At 47.7% G+C, this 21758-nt stretch overlaps 3 protein-coding genes and 1 long non-coding RNA gene across 5 annotated transcripts; 2 read left to right on the top strand and 2 right to left on the bottom strand.

Annotated features, from left to right (window-relative positions):
* Nucleotides 1-337: 337 nt before the first annotated feature.
* JOSD1 (Josephin domain containing 1) lies at nt 338-10868 on the top strand. 2 transcript variants are annotated; one of them, XM_053978703.1, is made up of 5 exons: nt 338-415; nt 960-1752; nt 6928-7056; nt 7167-7361; nt 8551-10868. In XM_053978703.1, the coding sequence occupies exons 2-5, from the start codon at nt 1568-1570 to the stop codon at nt 8648-8650; spliced, it is 609 nt and encodes a 202-aa protein (XP_053834678.1). In that variant the 5' UTR covers nt 338-415; nt 960-1567; the 3' UTR covers nt 8651-10868. The 2 variants fall into 2 exon arrangements, with proteins under 2 accessions (XP_053834678.1, XP_053834679.1); XM_053978704.1 differs by lacking the exon at nt 338-415 and adding an exon at nt 559-576.
* Nucleotides 10869-11205: 337 nt separating this feature from the next.
* Nucleotides 11206-13099, bottom strand: TOMM22 (translocase of outer mitochondrial membrane 22). Its single transcript, XM_053978705.1, has 4 exons — nt 12969-13099; nt 12751-12869; nt 12334-12451; nt 11206-11925 (listed from the first exon to the last, which is right to left on the bottom strand). The coding sequence occupies exons 1-4, from the start codon at nt 13077-13079 to the stop codon at nt 11851-11853; spliced, it is 423 nt and encodes a 140-aa protein (XP_053834680.1). The 5' UTR covers nt 13080-13099; the 3' UTR covers nt 11206-11850.
* A 130-nt stretch (nt 13100-13229) lies between these two features.
* Nucleotides 13230-16125, bottom strand: CBY1 (chibby family member 1, beta catenin antagonist). The gene is made up of 5 exons (XM_053978706.1): nt 15919-16125; nt 15427-15536; nt 14629-14734; nt 14429-14544; nt 13230-13817 (listed from the first exon to the last, which is right to left on the bottom strand). The coding sequence occupies exons 2-5, from the start codon at nt 15502-15504 to the stop codon at nt 13737-13739; spliced, it is 381 nt and encodes a 126-aa protein (XP_053834681.1). The 5' UTR covers nt 15505-15536; nt 15919-16125; the 3' UTR covers nt 13230-13736.
* On the top strand, nt 15944-16877 carry LOC128807961 (uncharacterized). Its single transcript, XR_008437329.1, has 2 exons — nt 15944-16031; nt 16491-16877. It is a non-coding gene; the product is annotated as an uncharacterized LOC128807961 (long non-coding RNA).
* Nucleotides 16878-21758: the final 4881 nt, after the last annotated feature.

Raw genomic sequence — 21758 nt, forward strand, 5'->3', positions numbered from 1 at the left:
GGGTGGGAGTGCGCCTGGTGTGCCTGCTGTCCGCGGGACCTCCTGTCCCGGCGCGTCGTGCCGCCAGCTCCTGGGGTTCGCAAAGGATCCCGCCGCCCCTACCGCCTCGGGCTCCCTACAGAAAAGCCCTACTCCTGCTCGCCATGCGAGCCCACAGCGTTCAGACCGCCGGCGGGGGCCGCCAGACAGGACTCCAGCGCCAAGGAGGAAACCCCTCTGGCTGAGGGGCTCTGCGGACGGGCAGGTGACCCCTGCAGAGCGGCGGGGAAAGCTGCCTGTCCTGCTCCTCCGCCTAGGCACACGCACGCTTGTGCACCACCGCCGCAGACGCCAGCCTGTGGCACAGAAGGAAGCCGGGGGAGGTTTTACGTTTGTTTATTCAGCGGGCGGTGAGACCGCTTTCGCTTGTCTGCCGGTTCGTTTTGCCGTGACGTCAGAGCGGGCGGGGCCGACGTCGGCGCGTGCGGGGGGGCGGGGGGCGCGCGCGCGTGTGTGCGTGCGTGCGCGAGAGTGGCGCGAGCGGGGCCCGGCGCGCGCGTGCGCCGGCGCGGGGCGGCCCGAGGGGCCGAGCGGGCGGTGAGGAGCCGTCGGCGAGACCCGACCGGCCTGGCCTGGCCCGGCCCGGCCCGGCGGGGCCCCTCCAACCCTCCCGAGGGGAAGGGCGGGCGCCTCGGCCCAGCAGCGAGCCCCGAAGGGCTGGGTGGGGGTTAGGCGGGGGCGTCTCCTCAGCGCGGTGGGCCGCGGGGGTCGCTGGGCCTTGGTCGTGGGAAGCGGCTCCCGTCTGGGTGGCTGTTGTTGTTGTTTTGGTGGTGGTGGTTGTGAGCGCGTAGGGTGGGGAGGGGCGGGGTGGAAAGGTGCGAGGCAGGCCGTGGGGCTGGTCCCGCCTGCCCTACCCTCGCTCCCACGGGCTTTGAGCTGCCTCTGGTTGCTAACGGAGACTTCCCTTTGTCGGAGAGCAGGGTGACCTGTGAGGAATCGCCTTCCCCGCAGCCTGGACTTGGGTTTCTCGTGGCCTAGCAAGAAGTGGTTTCTTTTCCCGAGCTGTTGGCATCTTTCTGCCAGGATTCAGTCGTTCCCAAAGGAGTGGAGGAATGCAGCTGATAAGTGCTTAAACACCCTGCGCTCCTATAGGCAGTACCTGACGCTGGTTTCATCTTCTTCCCTTTGGCACTTCGGGGGTGGGCCTCTCTTGTTACCTGGTCTGGGTACTTTTTTTAGTGGCACTGTAGACCAAAGGAGATGGAAGAAAAGGAGCGATGTGATGAATTCCAGGTGATACCTTGACACTGAGGAGAATCGTATATTTTGACATTTTAATTTTTTTTTTCTGTGGAGGGGAGGGAAGTACTACATTTTATGGGGTATGGGAGGAGGGAGGTTGCAGATCTTCATGTGGTTTTTAAAACCAGCTGTCAGAGGCAATTACTGAATAAACTGAAGCACAAGAGGAGGATTTGTAAGCTGGAAGCAGCGCTAGCCCACAAAAGAAAGGGGCAGTGACCGTCTAGGCAGAAACTTCAGCCTCCTTCATTTTTCACCACCTACTCCCCATCCGCCCATCGAGAAAATGAGTTGTGTGCCATGGAAAGGTGACAAGACCAAATCGGAATCACCAGAGCCATCCCAGCTACCACCACAGCACATTTACCATGAGAAGCAACGTAGGGAGCTGTGTGCCCTCCATGCCCTCAACAATGTCTTCCAGGACAGCAACGCCTTCACTAGGGAAACCCTGCAGGAGATTTTCCAGAGGTAGGATGCTCTTTGTTCTGGCATTAGCTTCCCATTGTCCTCTGCTGATTGGAGGAATTTTTGGGTGTTATCTGGGGGGAAATAGAAAGAAAAGGAAGGATTCTGTGCCACTGCTTTGAACAGAATGTATCTTGTTTTTTTAACCCTGGCCTTTTTTTTTTTCCCTCCATGCAGAAATTCGGTCTCATTTTACTTGTTTCTTAACCTGTTCTGGCTGCCAGCTTTCGGTCCAAGGGTTTTATTGCAGATGCTGTCATGTGGCTGGAGTGCTGTCTTCCTTTCTGCTCACCTTAATGCCTCTTCTACCTGTCTTCCATATTTTTACCCCTGCCTTGTGTAGATAAATTACCTATATGTCAATAATGGATTTGGGGATTGCCTTGGGAGAATGAAGGTGGCAGGAATGACTTACTAACTTAGTACTGCAACACTTGTAAGTTTTTTAAAAATTAGGAGTTTTGCCAAATGAGTGATTCTTTATTCAAGAGGTTCAGTGAAGTTCTTCAAATATTACGAGCTTATGAGCTTTTTTTTTTTCCATACAGCAAGACTCCGTACTCTCTCAAACTGGATTTAATTTCAGTAGCTGGATGCCTGTTTCCTGTGGCATTGCTAAATGTTTCCCAGGAGCTTCAGATAATTAATAAAGTGGGTTTGAGTTTTACAGGGATGAATATAAATTACCAATGTGGCCTGTGCAATAGCTCATTAACTCTGGTTAAATAAACACTGAGCAAAATAAACAGTGTTTATTTATGGTGTTTTGATGCTTTATGAAAATTCTCCTGTGTGAGCTTTTATGAGTTCTGGTGACCCACCACTGATGAACCTAAGTGATGATAAAGGAAATAATGGAAAAGGGCTCTCCTCTGATATTCAACCTGCAGATGTTGTAAACATCGCGTAAGTTATGGTTGAAATCTTGTTACCAGCAGCATCTTGTGTTTGTGACAAGCAGGAGATCCCACATCATGGCAGCACGTGATGTGGGATGAGGCAGTCGTGGTACCCTGTGCTGATGAGCAGGGAGCTGTGGGCCTGTTGCTGCTCTCCTGAAAACTGACAAATTTATGAAACTGGTGCTTGACTCATCAAACTCATGCTTGTCTTTGGCAAAAGAATGTGGTGAAGGACAATAACAAGTATCAGATTGAAATGTTATTTATTATAGCGTTGCAGATAAAACTCCTGCTGGTGGAGTGGAGCTAGTCTATGGCAGGCTCAAGGCGCTCTTTGTCCAGTGTAAACACGCTGTGGTTTTGTTCCAGTGCAGCAATTGTCAGAATCTTAATCACAGCTGGATTGCTCTTGGCCTGAAGCAAACAAATGCAGTTCATGTGGTAGAAGGAGTGTGATGATCTAATTAGTTGGCTTTGATTGCGTTTGGTGAGACAGAATTAGTGTGTAGCATGAAACCTCTCAGAAAAAGACTGGGTATTAATTTTGTTGGACCTCTTTCCCTAGAAGGGAGAGTTTGTCTTTTCTTCCAACCTGGAGTTGTTCCATCGTAATATTCAGATCAAGATACACAGATTGATTCAGCCCCATGGTAGTATGGAAATACACATGGATATTGCTCTTGGAAATGGATGAGCTATAAGTCATACATAAGAATTTCCACTGCCTTTCTATTTCTGTTGGGTGACTACCTGCGTGTAGCTCTTTGACTTGCCTTTAAGAAGTGTGAATTTAGTTGCCCTTTTTATGTCACTTGTCTTTTCCTGTGTCTACTCACATCCTATGTGTTGTTAAAGACAGATGAATATTTTTAATAACTGCAAAAATGCTGAGGTCTTATTTTTAAACCTGGTGTTGACAAGGTAACAAAATCACAAATAAACTTAAGCTCTCTAGTTTTTACCACATTCCTTGGAGAATGATTGAACCTGATTGCTTAATCATTAGCTTCCCTTTGGCTGCATCCTATTGTATAAGGCCAGAGTAGTCTGATGATTATCATCTCAAGCATATGCCAAAACTTGGTCTGGGCACCCCTCTGATTGTGTAGTCTTTCCCTCTTCTTTCGCCTAAAACAAGAAACACCTTTTTGATGTTTGTCTGGCTTTTGTTGCAGGAAGTATGATTGCATGTTCCAAGTGTTGCATGGAGATAGAAACAAAATCTCTTTGCTTCACTGGAGTCTGCATATTGAGACCTGATTATGAAAGACAACTGCATGCAGGAATCTTGGAGCCCCTTGTGTTAGGACAACATGTTGGTGAAAGTTTCTGATAGAAAGATCAGGAGGATTATTTACCTGGATTTCTGTCCAGCTTTGTCAGTCTTCCTCAGCTCAGTCTCTAGATAAAAAGTACTGAAACAACAATTTAATTCCTTGCCTAGTCAGAATCCTTCAGCTGATGATTGTGGACCCTGCTTCGGTATGGGTCAAGATGTTGACGTGGTTCTTGGGGCAAATTTGCTCACAGATGCCAGTTTTTTGTTGCTCATGCTGGTCACCTCATCACATTTCTGGGTATCTGGAAGTTATGTGAAGGAACAAAGATAAATGTGTTCTTTCAGCTCTTGAATTAACTTGTCTGGAAAATGGTGCCATGAGAGGATGCTTCTGCAGCCCAGAGGGCTCTCTGAATTGTAAGGTTTTCCCTGCTCGCTGGTGTTAGGAGAGTTGGTAGGTTGAAGCAGTGGTCTTGAGGAATTAGGCATAGCCAAGTGATCTTGCTTAATGGAGATGCTGGAAGAGCTGTGACAAGCTGCAGGTTCTGTCTCTGTTATTAGTAAAATACACCCCCATGGTGGGTATTAACAGCTTTGCCTCTTACCATGGTATTGTAGACTCCTCTCCCTTCTGTAGTGAACACACTTCCCAGACTGTTCTGCTGCAGACTGCTCCACTGCAGAAAAACTCACAGCTGAAGACAAAGGCTACCTGTCTGTAGCCTCTCCAGCCTTGGTTGCTCTGAAACTCCCTACTCAGTCCACTGCTTTCTTGTCAAATGCCTTATGCTGTCAGGGTGTCACTGAAAACTGGGAAATAAACTCTCCACAGCTGGTTAAGTAAGAAAGCTGAGATTACTTTATTCAGCATGCTGGGTGCCTGGGCATCGCTCCACCTGACATGTGCAACCAGCAGTTTACTAGTCATACAACTAGACCAGGTTATATGCATGAAACCAGTATATATTCACTGCATTTCTATTACAAATATTTCCTGAATACATGCATATATGTTAACTGTTTCCATGGATTTATTTGGGTATCAGTAGGGATCTTTTGAGGGTCTTTGGTGGCCATTTGGGAACATCCTATTCCCCTAATTTTCCACTTATGGTTCTGGATCCTCTAATGAATCTTTTCACCTTGAGATGATCTCAAGTATGTTGTCAGCTCACCATGCACTTCTCTTATCATTCTTTGCCCTGGCACTCTTATCTTTGTTCTCAAAACTAAGACATCTGCTAGTACATCCTAATGGCTGATACAGGTAAATAAGGCAGCGCTAACTGATACAAGACTATTAGTCACAGATGTAGGGAGTTAACACAAAGCCACATTAATCTCTGGCATTTGTACAAGGCACTGTATGGTACAAAACTAAGCATTAATCACAGATATAGGGATCAAACACTATTGTGCTACAGTTAAAAAGAATTTTCCACATCTTCCGCCACTGCTGCACAGATGCCTTTTTAAAGAAATACAATTTGCTGTTTAAGAAGGGCGGGAATGCAGAAGGGCTGAGGGATTTCCAGTGATGAAATATGCCTGCAGAATATTCAGTGTGGTAAAGGCTGAACAAAAATCTTGCAGGAGCACTAGAAGTTTTAGGGATGGAGTTGACAGGAGGAGGAGGCAGGTAAAATACAGATGTTTGGATGATATGAAATCTGAACTTTGCACTAGCAGAATTAATGCAGTCCTTATCATGGACTCATGAACAACTCATCACAACAGAACTCATCTGAGGCTTGACTTTCTTTGGATTGGCATTACGTGACTTTGTTGTTCTCTACTCCCAGTTACCCCAGGCTTGCTTTTCCTGCAGTCATCTTCATAATAGTACATCCTGTTGTTTTCCCTCCTTACAAAATTTCTTAGGTGGAGGGGGGAAACATAAAACTATAAAAGCGGCTAACAGGCTTTTTTGCCGCACATCTCCATGTTATGTCTCACATCCATTATGTGAACTTGTGCAAAGGCTGTTAGATATTTTTGGCATGTAACCTCATAGCAGCCCACAGCTTCCTCACAAGAGGAGGTGGAGGGGCAGGCATTGATCTCTCCTCTCTGGTGACCAGTAACAGGACCTGAAGGGATGGTATGAGGCACTGTCAGAGGAGGTTTCGTTTGGATATTAGGAAAAGGTTCTTCACCCAGAGGGTAGTTGGGCACTGGAACAAGATCCCCAGGGAAGTGGTCAAAGCACCAAGCCTGAGAGAGTTCAAGAGGAGTTTGGACAATGCTGTCAAGCACATGGTGTGATCCTTGGCACTGTCCTGTCTGGGACCAGGAGTTGGACTCCATGTGGATCCCTTCCATCTCAGGATATTCTGTGATTATATGAATGTGATGGACCATGGTTCTGCATTTTTAGATGCTGTAGTAATGCAAGTGATGTCTAAGCAAACTTACAGGTTAAAGCTGAAGAGATTTGCTTGCATCAGGATTATCTGGTTAGTTACCTACAGCAACAGATATTTTTTTGTCATCGAGCAACAGCTTCGGAAAATTCCCACCCCCAAGTATCTTCACAGCTTTGTGTCTGAATACTTCTTTCATTTACCAGTGGAGGAGGAAGAAGAACAACCTTTCCTGCAGCCAAGCCTCTTTTTCTCATCCAGTCTTCAAGACTGGTGTTGACTGTTGGACTCTTGAAATTGTAATAACCGCTGTCCTAAATAGCGAACAGGCATTTACTCCAACTGTAAATTGAGGAAAAATCATAATTGAAGCATCCTTCAGAAGTACCAGTTCAAGGGGTCAGCTTTGTGATTTCTTTTGCATCAAAGGCAGGATTTTTGGAGGCCTTGTACATCAAAGTTATTCTTAATGCATTACTTAGTTCCCTCAGCCCATTTGATGAGGAATAAGGGGGGATGCAGTAGTTTGTGTTTAAACACAAAACCCCTGGAAATGGGCTTGAAGTTATATAGCAGGTTGTGGAATACAGGTTCAGCAAACATATGCTAGAGCAGTCTCCTCTTCTGTTTGCAGGCTGTCTCCCAACACCATGGTGACCCCCCACAAGAAGAGCATGCTGGGGAATGGGAACTATGATGTGAACGTGATTATGGCAGCACTTCAGACCAAAGGCTATGAGGCAGTTTGGTGGGATAAACGCAGGTACTGAGAAGTTGTGTAATTCTAGAGGTGGCTACTGTTTGTGAAAATGAGAAAGAGATTGAAGTGAAAGCACCAGAACATAATCTGGTTGATGTTCTGCACTCTTTCAGGGATGTTAATGCCATTGCCCTGTCTAATGTGATGGGCTTTATCATGAATCTGCCCTCCAGCCTTTGCTGGGGCCCCTTGAAGCTCCCCCTCAAGCGACAGCACTGGATCTGTGTTCGAGAGGTGGGAGGCACCTACTACAACCTCGACTCCAAGCTCAAGGTGCCCGAGTGGATTGGAGGTGAAAGTGAGCTCAGGTAGGATTTCCTCTAATCCTTCCCTGTTGGAGGTAAGAAGTCTGTCCTTAAACAGTTGGTGATTGAAACATGTATGGCTGATCTTCAATAGTAAAAATTTGAGAGTAATAAGGTTCTTCTGCCTCCACTTGGATTTATGCCCCATTTGTGCAAAGCTAGGGAAATGCTTTTGGCAGTGGTCTCTGTTAGCTCAGGAGAGCTTGACTTGGCCTCTTAGGTGCCTGGCTCTGTCTGTGGTGAAGGTAAAGGCCATCTCTGGTATTACTGGTTGACACCTGCAACACGATATGCTGTGCTCCCTCCTCGAACATGACAGTATCAGCATTCTTTGCCTCTTTAGTAACAATCTGTATGTCTCCAACAAAAGGCTTTCCAGACTAAAAGTGCAGCCTTATCCCTGACAGCAGTAAGAGCTGTTTGTTAGGAATCACTTTTCCTATGTAAGCATATGCCCTTCTGGCTTGGCTCCCCTTCCCTCTTCAGTCTTAACACAAGAAGGTCATTGTAAATACTTTGTAAAGTTTCACCTGCTCTTGATTGCTGTTTAGCTTCCATTCCATTGTGCCATAAATCCTGCTAGCAGCTTTGCTTCTTTGATTAGTCTTGTTCTGAGATAGAGATTGCATGTGTGCAGTGTTTGCAGAGCCAGCCATGGCATTGAAGTTTAGGTAAATTTCTGGGGTTTCTTGTGAAACTACTGTGCAGAGGTTCTGGTGGATTTTACCCTAGGTGTATCAGTCTTCAGCAATAAATAAAGGCTTTTTCTACTGGGAGTTTTGGAAATCTGGACCAAAAAATATTGGAGAAAATGTTGATTTTTCATATTTATTGGAAGTAATCCAAGTTTAGTATTAGAAAAAGCTTACATGCAGAAAAGGGCTAAAAAAACATGTCAAATGACCAACTGGTACACTGCTGCTAAGGACATCTATATGATGGGGTGTTCCTTTTTTACAATAAAATTTTTTTCCCCAGATTTTTTGGAATTATTTGAAGTTAAGGTGGGATTCTTGATCTTGGGAATATTAAGAAACTAAATTTGTGTTTAATTCTGTTTTTCTTGCCTTGGAAAGAAAGAAAGTGGCATCTGTATAGAGTCATCTCTGCTGAGGTTAAGATAATATTTAATTGTTGCTGTAGATGAAGTTCTACATTCAGTAGCACTTGTTTCTATTTCTCTTTATGATAGGAAATTTTTGAAACACCAGCTGAGAGGAAAGAACTGTGAACTCCTATTGGTGGTGCCAGAGGAAGTGGAAGCACATCAGACCTGGAGAGCCGACGTGTGACCTGGGCCAACTCTGTCCTCCCACTACAGTTCTTCCCCTTTACCAAACTCCTGATGTCCTAAAACCTGGATAATGGGTGCCCCGACTCTTTTCGTCTGGAATTTCCTTTGTTAAGCTCTTCTCTTCCTTCCTTGGTGCAATAGGGCAATGGCGCAGGACATTGGGGGGGTGGTGGGTGGGGAAGAACTGAGGGCAGAGCAGAGGAAACTGGAAGCCAGTCACTTTAATTGCAAGGTGGATGAGCTGCAGTGCCCTTTGGCCAGCTGGAAGGCATCACGCTCTTGAAAAACTGGGCTGGGGAGCAAGAGTGCCTGAAAACCCTGGGCCTCCATTTCCCCATGTGGTTCAAGGCTGTGTGTGGTGGGATGCTGCTCCCTCCAGGGCTTGTCAGGAAGGAGCAGGGACTGAGCACGCTGGCGCCTCTTTACAGTTGTCTCCCTCCAAAACAAGTTGTTGTGAAGACATTTGCAATTCCTAAGGGTCTCTCAGGACACTCAAACCACTAGGAATGGTACGGTGCTCAGCACGACCCTCTGCTTCTTAGGGCTGGTTTGTGCCAGGAATTAGGAAACAATAATAAAACCAGAGTCATCCAAGAAATTCTTTGGGTAGCTAGAGAATTCTTCCCCAGGGTCTCCAAGGATTTATGTATGTGGTGAGTGGTTGTTTGGCAGTGTGTGGCTGGCTAAGGTGACATGGAAACAGCAAGCACAGGATGACTGAGGAGTATCAAGTTTCTGGACTGGAGAGAGGCCACAGTCTGCTTGGGTTTCTTCGTGCTATGGTGGGGGTTTTTCTTTTACTATTTTTTAACAGTTATTTTGGTTTTCTGCATGGTCACCCAGTAGTTTAGGGGCTCCTTGGAGAGAGGAATAAAGCTGAAGAGATTTTCAAAGAAATTAATTCCCTTTTATTTTCCTCTCTCCAGAAGTTCATCCCACAATCACGGATGTAATGTGAAAAGACGTCAAGTTGTAAAATAAAAATGGGCTGAGGAAGGGAAGCCTTTATAGCAGTCAGTTTTGCCCTTTTATTGCTACTATCTACTGGTGTGGGAGCTGCAGAGGGTCCACCAGAACTTTGAGGCATTGGAGACACCCCAGCTTGGTAGTTGAACCAACCTCTCTTTTAACATTGGCCAACAAACATTCCATTAATGAGTGAATTGCTTTTTTCTGCCTTCCATGGGGAAGAGAGACTAAGACACAGAGACACTAAGAGGAATCTCCACCGGCTGTTTCCCAGTCACCCAGGAGAGCTGTAGCTCAGCCATGCCTTCCATGGCAGGAGGAAGAAATGCTGAATCTGGAACTGACTTTGTTGTGTTTAGCACTTCCTGGCTGAGCTGCTGTTTGCTTCCATCTTTACATGTCTTGGTTGAATAGCAACCTCTGGGACCTGATGGAGCTCAAAGGGTCCTGTTCCATCACGCAGGAAACTCTCATTGCTGATGTTTGAGCTGGTGAAAGGAGGGATTGTAATGACCTTTTCTCAGTTATTTTTCTCTCTTCAGAGCTCTGCAAACACATGAGCAGGTGCTTGAACCTCAGAGACCACCAAAGTGGCACCATCCCAACAGAGAACAGAGGCCACATGACGACAGGACGATGGTGTTTGCTGACCCCTGGACATCTGGCAAGCACTTTTGCAGTCCTTTGAGCACAGCCTCCCACAGTCAAGGGCAAATGGCTCTTATGTTTTAAAAAGTCCTATTTCGTAACACATTCCAATGACCAATACCAGCTGGCAGAGTTTTTAAACACTTTCCAGGCAGGATGTTCAGCCTGCAGGCATTCTGCTCCTGACTTGAAGCCATTTCTTCAAGAGGGGAAAATGTAAATCTCAACAGCAACATTTTTATGCTGATTGAAGTTGCACTTTGGAGAAAAACCCTGTTTGCATGGAAACTGCAAGCCAATGGATCAGTGCACAATATGCAAAGATGTTTTAAAATACTTTGGGGCTGCATTCCTCTCCTTGTATGTCAGCTGCTTTCCCAGGGGAGAAACAGTGTGATCCAGCTGCTCAGGTAAAGGGAAAGTGTATGATCACATCCCTGTGGGAGGTGAGGCTGCTGAGCCCGGGGGTGGGTGAGCTGGTCCAGTCCCACTGCTCGGGAGCGGGGAAGCCCCTTTGTTTTCTTGCTTGTTTGGTTTTGTTAGAGCCTCGTCTTGGGTTTGTTTACAGAGATGTATTTTGTTTAACCAAATATTAAAAATGGAAAAAAAAAGTTTCCATATAAATGTCCTATCACTTCTGTATGTTCAATTGAATTGTTCTGTAACAAAGTATGTAAAGGATAAATACATTTTTTTTCTTTGGTTATAAAACCACCATGTTTCTGTGCATTAGGAACCTTGAACAGTGGACACTGGTGCTGAGGTAGGATCACCTCCTGGAGAATTCCCTTAAGCCATATAAGGCTTCCCCACCCCTCTGAAGGTGACAGGGCCATGTCGATCCCTTCCACGCTGCCAGGCTGTGCATGAAATGGAGAGATCCCTACCCAGAAATCCCCCGGCAGCTCTGAAAGAACTGAGCCTCCCTCAAAGACATCTATTAAAACCACACTGCTCAGGTTGGATTTATTTAATATTCCATACAAAAAAATACGCAGCTGATGTCTGTTCTACTTTATGAGGCAGAGAATCTGCGTGGATGTGATCGTCTCAAACCTGGCCTGCTGCTCCCTCAGTTCTCTCTCACACACAGCTGCAGTGAAAGTGTTTCTGCAGATGCATCTTCCCAAAGAGTATTTTCCATGGGGTATTGATTGCCACCGGCACCCCTCCTTCCTCTGCTGGGAAAGTCACACTTCCTGCCACCACTGTCCTTCAGCTCCAGGAAAGCATTTGTTGTGTCTGCCTGCTGCTTTTGAAAGCCTGACCTGTGCCCCAGGGTGTTTTGTGGGGGCAAGAAGCTGGCAGAGGAGCTCCCCTGGTCCAAGTCTGTAACTGGTTATGGCATAGTGATTGAATAAAAGGAAATACTCATGATTTCTAAAGGAGAGGGGGATGCAGACAGGAGCCATCATCAGGTCCATAGGGGGGCTTCCCTCCCTCGTTATGAACAGGTCAATGTCCCAAAGGGGAACCAAAAATAAAAAGGAAAAAATGCCCTGGCCCAACAAATCAACAGTTCAATATATCATAATCGCAAGGTCTTCCCACTTGATATGAATCCAACTCAGCTTCTGCAAATTAGATTTTTCCAGACAGAGGAGGCAGGGCCCCTGGCATTCCTCCTGAGAGCCCTGTGTTGGGTCCGAGGAGGATCTGGAAAGAAAACGATTGAGGGGTTTCAAGGACACAAGATGTCTTGCCATGCTGTGCCCATTCCCACAGGTGTTGGCGGCACTTTGCAGCACCAGTCCCATGCGTGCTGCAACAGCCACGGTCAGAGCCCGACCACAGCCCCTATTTCAGCCCCTCACAGCATATTTTGGCTGGTAAAAGCCAGGTTATGCTTGCCAGGCATTGCCACCAGCCTGACACTGGCAATCAGCAGGATGGTCCAATTAGGACATCCAGCCAGAGGATCTGGTGGCATGAGTGAAGCCACAGCATACAACAGAGTGCACCCTTCTGCCCAGGCTCCCCCAGCAGCTGCTCACAGCGGGAGGTGCAGGCACTCCCAGACAACTCTGCAGGGCCGGGAGAAACAGCTGGGCCTTCCTGTCTCACCTGTCGCTGCTGCAGCTGCTGCTGTTGCTCCATCTGCAGTTTTTCGGTTTCAAAGACGACAGGAAGAACCAGAATCATGAAGGAGGTGGTCCCAATCCACAGAGCTGCCCTAGAGAATCTATCAAAGACAAAGAACCCTAGGAATCAGTTCTTATTGGCACAACTCCACGTTTCCCTTCCGTGCCTCAACCATAAGCCTGCCTCCATATTCAACCCCGAGTTCCGGGGTGTCCCCTTATCCCTGCCCTTCCCAAGCCGCCCATAAACAAAAACCGTGGCTCTGCCACTCCCCGCAGGCCCCGGACTGCGCTACCAGCGTCCGAAGCCACCGCGAAAGCCGGTGGAGCCGCCCCGCGCCCCCGCTCTGCCCGCCGGGCCCGCTGCGAGGGGCTCCGGCCCGGCCCGCCGCCCCCTCACCTGTACATCTTCTGCGCTACCGTCAGCGACAGGTCGAACGTAGCCCCGGCCGCCGATCGGACGCTCTCGGGGAACATCTCCGTGAGTCCCCACAGCCGCTCCGCCAGCGTCTCGTCCAGCTGCGGGCGGCACCACCATGTCAGGCCCCGCCGCACGGCCCTACGCGCCCCACGGGGTCACCGCGCCCGCCTGGCCTTCCCCGCCGCCTGCCCCGATACCTCCTCGTCGTCGTCCTCCTCCTCCTCGAGCTCGTCCTCCAGCTCCTCGGCCTTGCCCGCGCCGCCCTTGGGCAGCAGCTCCTCCGGGGACAGGGACGCCGCGGCCGCCATTGCCACCAGACAGGACGGAAGGAGCTGGGGCCAGAGCGCCGCCGGAAGCGCGGCGGCCCTCCCGCCACCCAGCCCGGACGAGGCAGCGGCCCCTGGCGGCCCGGAGGAGCACCGGCTGCCCCCGCTCCGGCCCCCACAGCACAGCGCGACGCGTTACAAACACCCTCAGAAGCGGGTTTTAATTGCAAGGTTTTATATAAAATATGCAAAACTCTCTAGAACGAGCAACTGCAGCATCCTGCTCGCCCAAGGCAGACGGTGAGGCTTGTACAAGCACCCGCGGGCTCCCCAGGGGGAACGGGCAGAGGTCTCCCCGCTTCGGTAAGCGGAGAAGGCGAGCAGGAGCCCTCATGGAGACGGGATCTTCCCCACCGCCTGCTGTCCGGCTGCCTTAGAGAAGAGGGTACCTATGCTGGGCTGCAGTGAGGAAACGTAGCAAGGTAAAGTGCTCTGAGGAAAATCGTGTTAATTAATAGCGCTGTGGTGACAAACCAGCCATTAGCAGTACCCACGGCACCACACAACGCTGGAGGCATCTCGGCACTCGTGGTCCCGTGAAACAAAGTACCTCCACACAGTACCAACATGGCAGGGAGGCCCAAGCCAGCCCCAGCATCCTGTGGGCCAAGACCCAGAACCAGCCTGGCCATCTCTTGTTCACTTCTTCCTCCGGCTGTGCTGCTTCAGCTCCTCCAGCTCCTTCTCCATGAGGTGGGACTCGGCAGTGGTCTCAGAGAGCTGGAACGCACAGCAAACAACAACAGGAGGGAGTTTAAAGCTCGTGAGGCTTTTCCAACTTCACAGCACAACCGAGATTTACAGCCACAAGGCAGGTCCTGCGGGAGGCAATTTGTTCCTGTTGAGCAAGGGGGAAGCTGCCATGTCACGTTTCACTGAGATAACCTGGAAAACCTGGAGAGCAGCTAGCGCTTCTGCTATGTGTTCCAGCCACAAAAAACATTTTCCAGTTTTAAAACACGTGAAGAGTAAGGAAAGAAAATATTTGTTTAGAGTGACATAAAGGCTAAATCACTTATTAACTGAGAATAGATGTGTGTTCTATTTCACTGAATGTCTCTCCAGATTTTAAGCATGAAAGCTGTGACTTCTGGATAAGGTTGAATTTCAGTTTATTTACTGGAAATTCTTTCATCCACAGTTTTACACATGGGATAGATGTCTCACCCCTCATGACAGCAGATGGAAGCTTTAATCTTCTGTGACCAGAAACAGTGGCTGTAACTCAGTTTCTTAGTTGGGGCAGAGGACAGCCTTTTTCAGGGGACCCAGAACCCTTTGCTCGGGCATCCCCTCTGCTATGGGCAGGCAGGGGTTGGGCAAAGGCTCACCATGTCCAGCAGAATGTCCACTTTGAGCCGAAGTAGGTTGTTTTCTTCCTCTAGCTGCTGGTTTCGTTTGCGCAAGCGCTGCAGTTCCCTGCGATCCCCCACGAAGCCTCCTGATTCTTGGAGGAAATAAGGAGGTCAAAATACAGATTGTCAGCCGACTGTGGCTACTTCAGACCAGAGCAAGCTGAGCTGTACTGTACCTGAAACCCAGTGGCCATTTTCGAACTTGAGGCTCTGGCCAGCAAGGTTCATTGTGGGGGTGCCGTATTCCAGGCCCAGCTCAACCTCACGGGTGGATCTATCCAGCTGCAGGGAGAAGATCACACTCAGCGTTTCACAGAATTCCAGAGCCACCCCCTGCTCTCCCATTTCTTAGTGGCTGGCATTCTAGTGGAAGACGCTGGTCCAAATGGCCCTGGAGCCTGGAACTCTACTTTGGTCATGTTCTGCTGCAGTAGAGGACTGGTTCCTCTCACTGCCATCCCTGCACTTTCTCCCACCTACACACTCATCTCCCTGCACTTGGAGACCACTGGTGAGAAGTTTTCAGTGACACAGTTCTGGACTGCAGGTGGGGTGATGATGATTCTTCCCTGAGCTATTCCATTTCTAGTTTCCTGTATAGTCACAGTAATCAGGAATGGTGCTGCACTGCAGGAAGAAAGCAGCACAGTTGGAATAATAGAATATACTGAGTTGGAAAGAACCCACAAGGATCATTGAATCCAATTCCTGGCCCTGCACAGAACCGTCCCCAAGAGCCGCACCATGTGTCTGAGAGTATTGTTCAAACACTTCCTGAACTGTCAGGCTTGGTGCTGTGACCACTGCCCTGGGAAGTCTGTTCCAGAGTCCAATCACCCTCTGGGTGAAGAACTTTTTCCTGCCCCAGCAGCAGCTGGGAGCCCTTGTAAGGATTATGGCACTCACAGCAGGAGCCACCCACCCCTGCCACCAAGGCAGCGCTCCTGCAGCAACCTGCAGGTGCTGGGACTCACCAGGTGCAGGTTGGACAGCGAGGCCCATTTCCTGGGGGGGGTCTTCTTCGGGCTGAAGGAGTTCCCAAAGAGAGGCATCGCACGCTGCTGGCCAGGCCTATGGCGGGCTCCTGAAGGAGCAAGAGAGACACAACGGGTCTGAGGCTGTGGGCCAAGAGCAGTGATGGTCTCCCCAGGTAGACTGTCCCGAGGCAGAGCCCCTCATTCTCTCCAGTGACGTCCTCCCCAGGCAGAGCCCCCCAGCTCTCAGGCCAAGATAGAGATTTTGGGTGAAGGGCGGTCCTGGCCGCCTCCCCGTCACTGCCACCAGGCAGCACCAACCCTCCACGGGCACGTCCCTCGCACCTCCACCGCCATGTGACCGAGCCGGGCGGGGGACAGAGGACTGACGGTGCGAGGTGTCACCCCCTCCCCCGGCCCTCCCCGCCCCCGGCCGGTACCCCCAGCGCCGCGCGGCCCGGCACCTCGGGGGGGCACGGGCCGTAGCCGTACCACCCTACGGGCAGGCCGAGGAGCTGGAAGGGGAGCCCCGCGGGGCGCTATTCCCTGCACGGGCCACCACCGGGATGCTCCTTTGTTCTGTCTTCCCTCCCGGCATCTCACTGGTAAGAGCGGAGCCGATGAAGAATGCTCCCAGCCCCCATCCCCCCCGCGCCGCAGTGGTAGGGTCAGCCCCGCGGTGCGGGGGCGGTTGGGCCGGGCTGTTCCATCGAGCTTCGCCTTAATTCCGGGGGGGGCCGTACCTCTCCGTCGGGCCGCGCCTCGCCTCTCCCGGCGCTCGCCGTCCGCCGCCGGTGGGATCCGCCGCGTGTCCCGGGAGCGGTTTGCGGCCGCCGCGTTGCCGTGGCGATGGGAGCCGCGGCTCCGCTCCGCCTCCTGTGGTGGAGGTAGACGGGGGCGGAGTGCCGGGCAATAGGCTTGGGGGTCCGGCTCTGCTCACGGGCTGTGTCAAACTAGTGGCGGGCTGACGGCGCTTTCCTTAACACCTTCCCTAAAATGCTCGAATCGCCTGGAAGAGCTGTTAACGATGTTTTTTGGTGGGGACTGTTTGTTTATTTTTTCAGATAAATAACTAAACGTCATTAGGCAGAGAACCCTTCCTTGCTTGGGAACGTTGGAGAAGAAGTGGAGGAGGTCTGGCCTCCTGGACTGCACGAGTTCAGGGGATGATGGGTGAGGAGCTGGAGAGAGCAGAATCGTACAGAATCACAAAATCAGTTCGGTTGGAAAAGATCTCTGAGATCATCAAGTCCTGTCTTTGGCCAAACACTACCATGTGACACTAAGTGCCATGTCCAGTCTTTCTCAAACACCTCCAGGGACAGTGACTCCACAGCAGCAGCTCCTCACATGCCTTCCTTTGAAGTGGTCCCAGCATCCTGATTTTCTGTGCACATTGCAAAGTCCTCCCTTTCAGCAAATGATGGAATAAATTTAGATTCCTTGTGTTACTTGCTGGCTTGTATTCCATGGAGGTGGCAGTGGCAGTTGGTTTGGATATTTTGAATGAATGGCATGGGTATGTAACACATATCACCAGCACTTGTTATGTTACAGAGGCAAAATGCCACTCCTAAAGTATAAATTAATTCTACAATATGTTAGAATAGCAATCTAAAGTTACTTGCTTCATTGTTAAAAAAGCTTATGTTGAGGACGTCCTGGGGCTTTCCTGAAAAATTTTGGATTAATGAGGTACTAAGATTCTGACTTTAGTTAAAAGGGGACAATAAAGACAAGGAGGGAAAAAAAAAAAAAAAAAAAACGGGGCAGGCAGATAAAAGGAGAAGAAAAGAAGAGAATCACCAACATTTTGATTTGGTTTGTACATGTATTAGTCCTCCAGGGAAAAAAAAATAATTATCTAACAGACTTTCATTTCCAGAGTGCTTAACTGGCACCCTGCCTTAAGTGAACCAGAAAATTGCTCACTTGGAATGGGAACTGGAAAAATAGCACACTTAAATCCAGTGACTTGAGACAAGAAAAATCTCTGGTGCTGCTGTATCTTTTGGTAGTCCAGTTAACCAATATGTAGTTCTTGCAGAACACATGCTATAAAATAGTTGCTTTCAGACACAGTATACCGGAGTCTGTGCACTGGAAAGCAGTGATTTTTGCAACAAGAGAAGTGATTATAATGGGGGGGGGGGGGGGGGGGGGAGTCAACACCCTTAAAAATAGAATAAAAACTTGCTGTTCAGAGCAAGGTCTTTGTGAAGTAGTTGTGGCTTCTATCACCATTTAATACCCATATGTGTGTGCATATATTGGGTAAGAAAGGTAAAAGGAAGGTCCAGATAAAAGAGGGCAAGAACTTTGGAAGAAAAGCTGAGAGCATGTAGAATCACAATTTTGAAATGAGAAAATAAAGGCAGCTCACCTGGGTGCTGATAAGAGCCAAAGACCATACAGGATAGTGAAGGACTGAGCTCACTATGGCTGGGGTGTTTTTTTTCAGTAATCTTCACCTTCCTAGAAGAAACCTGTATGTTTCAGCACAGTTGCTGCTTGACTTCTCCTTGTGCTGAGCAGGATAAGTATTGTAGAAATACACTGTCATTATTGTAAAACTAAACTGTCTCATGCATCTGGGGTCTCAGAGTGATTCTCTTAGTGCCTCTTTCTGTGGAGCAGAGACGTGGAAAAAGCCGGGCAGCTCATCCCCACTGCCTTGGCATGTGAGATAAATGCTTCCTTCTGTGCCTGGTTGCTGCGCCCACGGTGAATAATACCGTGTAAATGGTCTCATAGTTGGTAGGGCTTGTCAATAAGAGTTCAGAAATCTTCCCCTGGAGACTAAGAGAAGGAGGTTCAGTGTCTTGATTTCTGCTGTGATTTGCTTCAGCAATCTTTCTTCTGCATGTTTTCATTTCTTGCCAGACTCCATTTTTTTGAAAAATGCTATGGAATTTCCTCACTGCACCAACTTCCCAGGATATTTTGGCAGCAGCTTTTCATCATTGTTTCTCCACCTACATCAGGTAGATACCGAGACAAGAACTGACTGTTGCTGTTTCTAGCATTGTCTCTCAGTATATTGCAAATACATACATACATATATTTATATATAGTTTGACATACGATTTTCAGCTATGTTAAGAGCATTATGGTGTAGTAATCTGCATCCTTCTGTTCCTGTCATTCTGTGGGGAAAAGAACACCTAGCACACACTCTTTCTCCCAGGACAATAACTACAGAGATCACTTAGGAACTGCAAAAGCCCGTTAAATGGTGAAGAACCTGTATGTTGCAGTCATTGTGTAAGGAAGCTGCCTATGTTCCCAGGAGGACATCTTTGAGAACACTGGTGGAAGGCTGAGAGATTGACAGGATGAAGATAGGGCTGTAGCACATGGCAGTGTGGAAATTTTGGAATAGACCCAAGCTGTTCTTGGTAGCCTAATTTGAAGCATCTTCTTCAGCTTTTTTGGCTCAAAAGTGAGAGAGAATCTATAGCTTAGATGTTCTCAGAGCTGCTTTTAACTCCATAGAGTTTCTCTTGCTTTTTTTCATATACGCTGCGGGATTATTATTGTTCCCTGTTATACCAATAATTATAGGGAAACCCCATTGACTGATGAATTCAGTAGACTTACACTAGGCTTACTCTGACATCAAAGTGAGTATTTATTTTAGTTTTTGTATTGAAAGTTGCTACATTGCCTGGTTGTTATGGATAGGTAAGGTTTTATAAAGCCTTACCTATCAGTAACACCTGGTGGACTAAATGAGACTGAGTTTAAAACCTATAAACTAAAACCTTTTTGGCATATTGAAATTAATTTCCTGCCCAATTAAAGTTTTCAGCAGTGAGGTAATTCTTATCTCAGTGCTGTGCAGTTAAAGATGTCCCTTCTTTTAGAATCCTAGATATTAAATACCTCGCCTATATTTTCTTGGTAAAGCCGACACTTCTTTTTCTCTCTCTGTTTCTTTATTTCATTATAGGTAACTCAATAGATAAAAGAACAGCCGTTTCACTGCTTTGTTAAGAAATGTGCTTTCCTCCCGCTTGACTGTCACAGATTCCACCACCAGGAGGCCCTCATTCCAGTGCTTACAGCTAGGCAAGGAAAACACAAGGAGAGTGAAGAGGAGAAACCCATCTGCACAAAAGTAATCTGAAATTAATGCTTATCTTATAAATCGAGATTTTGAGAGTTCTGTGCAAGAATGTATTAATTAATTATTGCAAATATCCTAATATCCAACTATCATGGATGCCATGACTTTTGGAGATAATGGAGTGTCTGTCACAGGTGGTACCCTTCATTGAATAGCTGAGTGATAGCCAGGGCAGTTCATGCTTCTGTCTTCTGGATGGACCTAAAAAAAATAATAAAATGCAGTAAAGCACAGGTTATATTTCTCATCTGTCATGTGTGCCCTCTATCAGCCAACAAATATGCCTTCGCCTACTTTGCCTCTGCCTTCTCTCTTTTAGTTACTTACTTACTCACAGGTTCTTAATTCTCTTTCACTTTTCACAGCTGGCTTTTATAGTGTCCTAAAAGTTCTAAATAGCTGCACTAACACTCTTTCTGATTGTTCTATTTTGCTAACCAGACCTTTAAATAAAGGAGGAAGGAGAAATGTTTTTATCCTTATTTTTTTACCAAATCACGTACTTCTTCCCTACTGGCTTTTCAAAGCTGCAGTCATTACTTTGGCTGAAATGTAGACTTTGTTATTCAAAAGAACACTGTGTACATGATCTCTTGACTAAAAAGGATGTAGAGTTGTCATTATTTTTTCCTTAAACCCTATTTATTTTTCTCTTCACTGCTGAGTCAAGCCTTGCATACCCGCTTCTGTGCTTGTTTCCCGTGGTCATGTTTCAGTACTGATGAGTGCAAGACACAGCTTTGCAATGCAATTTCAGAATGGATGATAGGTGAGAACAGTTTTGCTCCTGTCAGGAAATGCAGCTCCTACAAGCTGTAAGTTACCCTCAGTTGCAAACTGAGTTACCCCTTGTCTTTCAAACTCAGTTTCTGCCCTCCTTCCCTGGATTCACACATACATATAATACGTTTACATTTGTGTTCTTTGGCCTCTCTAACATGTACTAACATGGAAAACATGTATCCTCTGCTCTAAGAAGCAGAAAAAGTGTAAATGAAGCCATGCATGAAATATGCAAAGTTCCCAGGCCTCTGAGAAGGTTTCCCAATCATTGCTCACCATTCTGGCCACACTGTTCACTTGAAAGAATTTACACAAATACACAGACAGTTGAGCCACTCACATGTTCTGGAGAGAATCCATTGCTTCCTGACAAGAGTTTGCCACGAGGCTGTCCTTGGTAACTGGGAAAGCAAAGGTTCAGAGAGCATGTGCAGCCCACACAGCAGTGAAAGCTTGTGTTAAGCTTTATTTCACTCTGTTCCCATTACCTGGCTACTCTTTGCTTGCTTCCACATCTGCCACATTTTCATGAATGAAAAAATATTTCATTCTTTTCCTTGTCTCTTACTTTCACAGTCATCTGTTTCCACGGCTCACTTAAGATGTCCTTTCCAGGAAATGATGAAACTTAAGCCTCCAGTCTGTATGTTCCTGACAGGCAGATTCTGGAAAAGGGAATATCAGAGAAAGGGTCTCAAGCATCTCTCTGTGTGGGCTGGTGTTTGGTGCTGTTATAACCCTTCACCACTGGCAGCTGCTGGAGACAAGATGTTTGGCCTTTGGACTGCACTGCTGTGTTGTTTATAAGGGAGAGCAAACAGGGCCTGGATTCTAAATTCCCTGCCAAGGTGGTTTCATCTCAGGCCTCAGAAGAGTATCACCTGTGCTTTGCCTGTACAAACAAGCACACTTGTATATCATGAATTGTATGATGAGATTCTGTGAAGCTCAGTGTGTATAACGTACTATGAAGGTGGGAGAGAAATGCTAAGTATTCTTTCCTCTTACATGTTCTTTCACCATTCCTTCTGTACCTTCACCTTAGACACACTCCAAGAAGCTCCACTAACTGGGACTATTCCCAGTTGGAACCAGAAAAATTCAAGATGAACAAATTGCTGTCACCAAAGAGAGTCATAAGAACACTGAGGTAAGCATTTTCCCTAGACCCTGTTAATCAAAATAAGAATTTTGTATCCAGCCTGGGTGGTCTTTTTTTCCCCCCAGGATGCCTTGATCTATAGGTTACTCTACATTAATTCTTTGTGTTAGAAAGGCCTGTGGATGGCCTCTTATCAAACGCAAAGATTGGAATTAATGTGGTCTTTAGATGTTGTGGAATCTGCAACAATATGACAATGGACTGTGTGGCCCAGAAAGTCCTTTTGGGTATCTGCTGCCAGCTCATATGCAGATGACA

Source organism: Vidua macroura, chromosome 5 (assembly GCF_024509145.1).
Source record: "Vidua macroura isolate BioBank_ID:100142 chromosome 5, ASM2450914v1, whole genome shotgun sequence".
Taxonomy (NCBI): domain Eukaryota; kingdom Metazoa; phylum Chordata; class Aves; order Passeriformes; family Viduidae; genus Vidua; species Vidua macroura.

What these genes read in the sequence shown, in the direction of transcription:
- JOSD1 (XM_053978703.1), top strand. Translation starts at nt 1,568, where the DNA reads ATGAGTTGTGTGCCATGGAAAGGTGACAAGACCAAATCGGAATCACCA. An exon ending in CTGCAGGAGATTTTCCAGAG is followed by an intron (nt 1,753 to 6,927) that starts GTAGGATGCTCT and finishes TTCTGTTTGCAG; the next exon opens with GCTGTCTCCCAACACCATGG. An exon ending in GGAGGTGAAAGTGAGCTCAG is followed by an intron (nt 7,362 to 8,550) that starts GTAGGATTTCCT and finishes TCTTTATGATAG; the next exon opens with GAAATTTTTGAAACACCAGC.
- TOMM22 (XM_053978705.1), bottom strand. Translation starts at nt 13,079, where the DNA reads ATGGCGGCCGCGGCGTCCCTGTCCCCGGAGGAGCTGCTGCCCAAGGGC. An exon ending in AGGAGGACGACGACGAGGAG is followed by an intron (nt 12,870 to 12,968) that starts GTATCGGGGCAG and finishes TGCCGCCCGCAG; the next exon opens with CTGGACGAGACGCTGGCGGA. An exon ending in GTAGCGCAGAAGATGTACAG is followed by an intron (nt 12,452 to 12,750) that starts GTGAGGGGGCGG and finishes TGTCTTTGATAG; the next exon opens with ATTCTCTAGGGCAGCTCTGT.
- CBY1 (XM_053978706.1), bottom strand. Translation starts at nt 15,504, where the DNA reads ATGCCTCTCTTTGGGAACTCCTTCAGCCCGAAGAAGACCCCCCCCAGG. An exon ending in CGCTGTCCAACCTGCACCTG is followed by an intron (nt 14,735 to 15,426) that starts GTGAGTCCCAGC and finishes TTCTCCCTGCAG; the next exon opens with CTGGATAGATCCACCCGTGA. An exon ending in TGGACATTCTGCTGGACATG is followed by an intron (nt 13,818 to 14,428) that starts GTGAGCCTTTGC and finishes TGTGCGTTCCAG; the next exon opens with CTCTCTGAGACCACTGCCGA.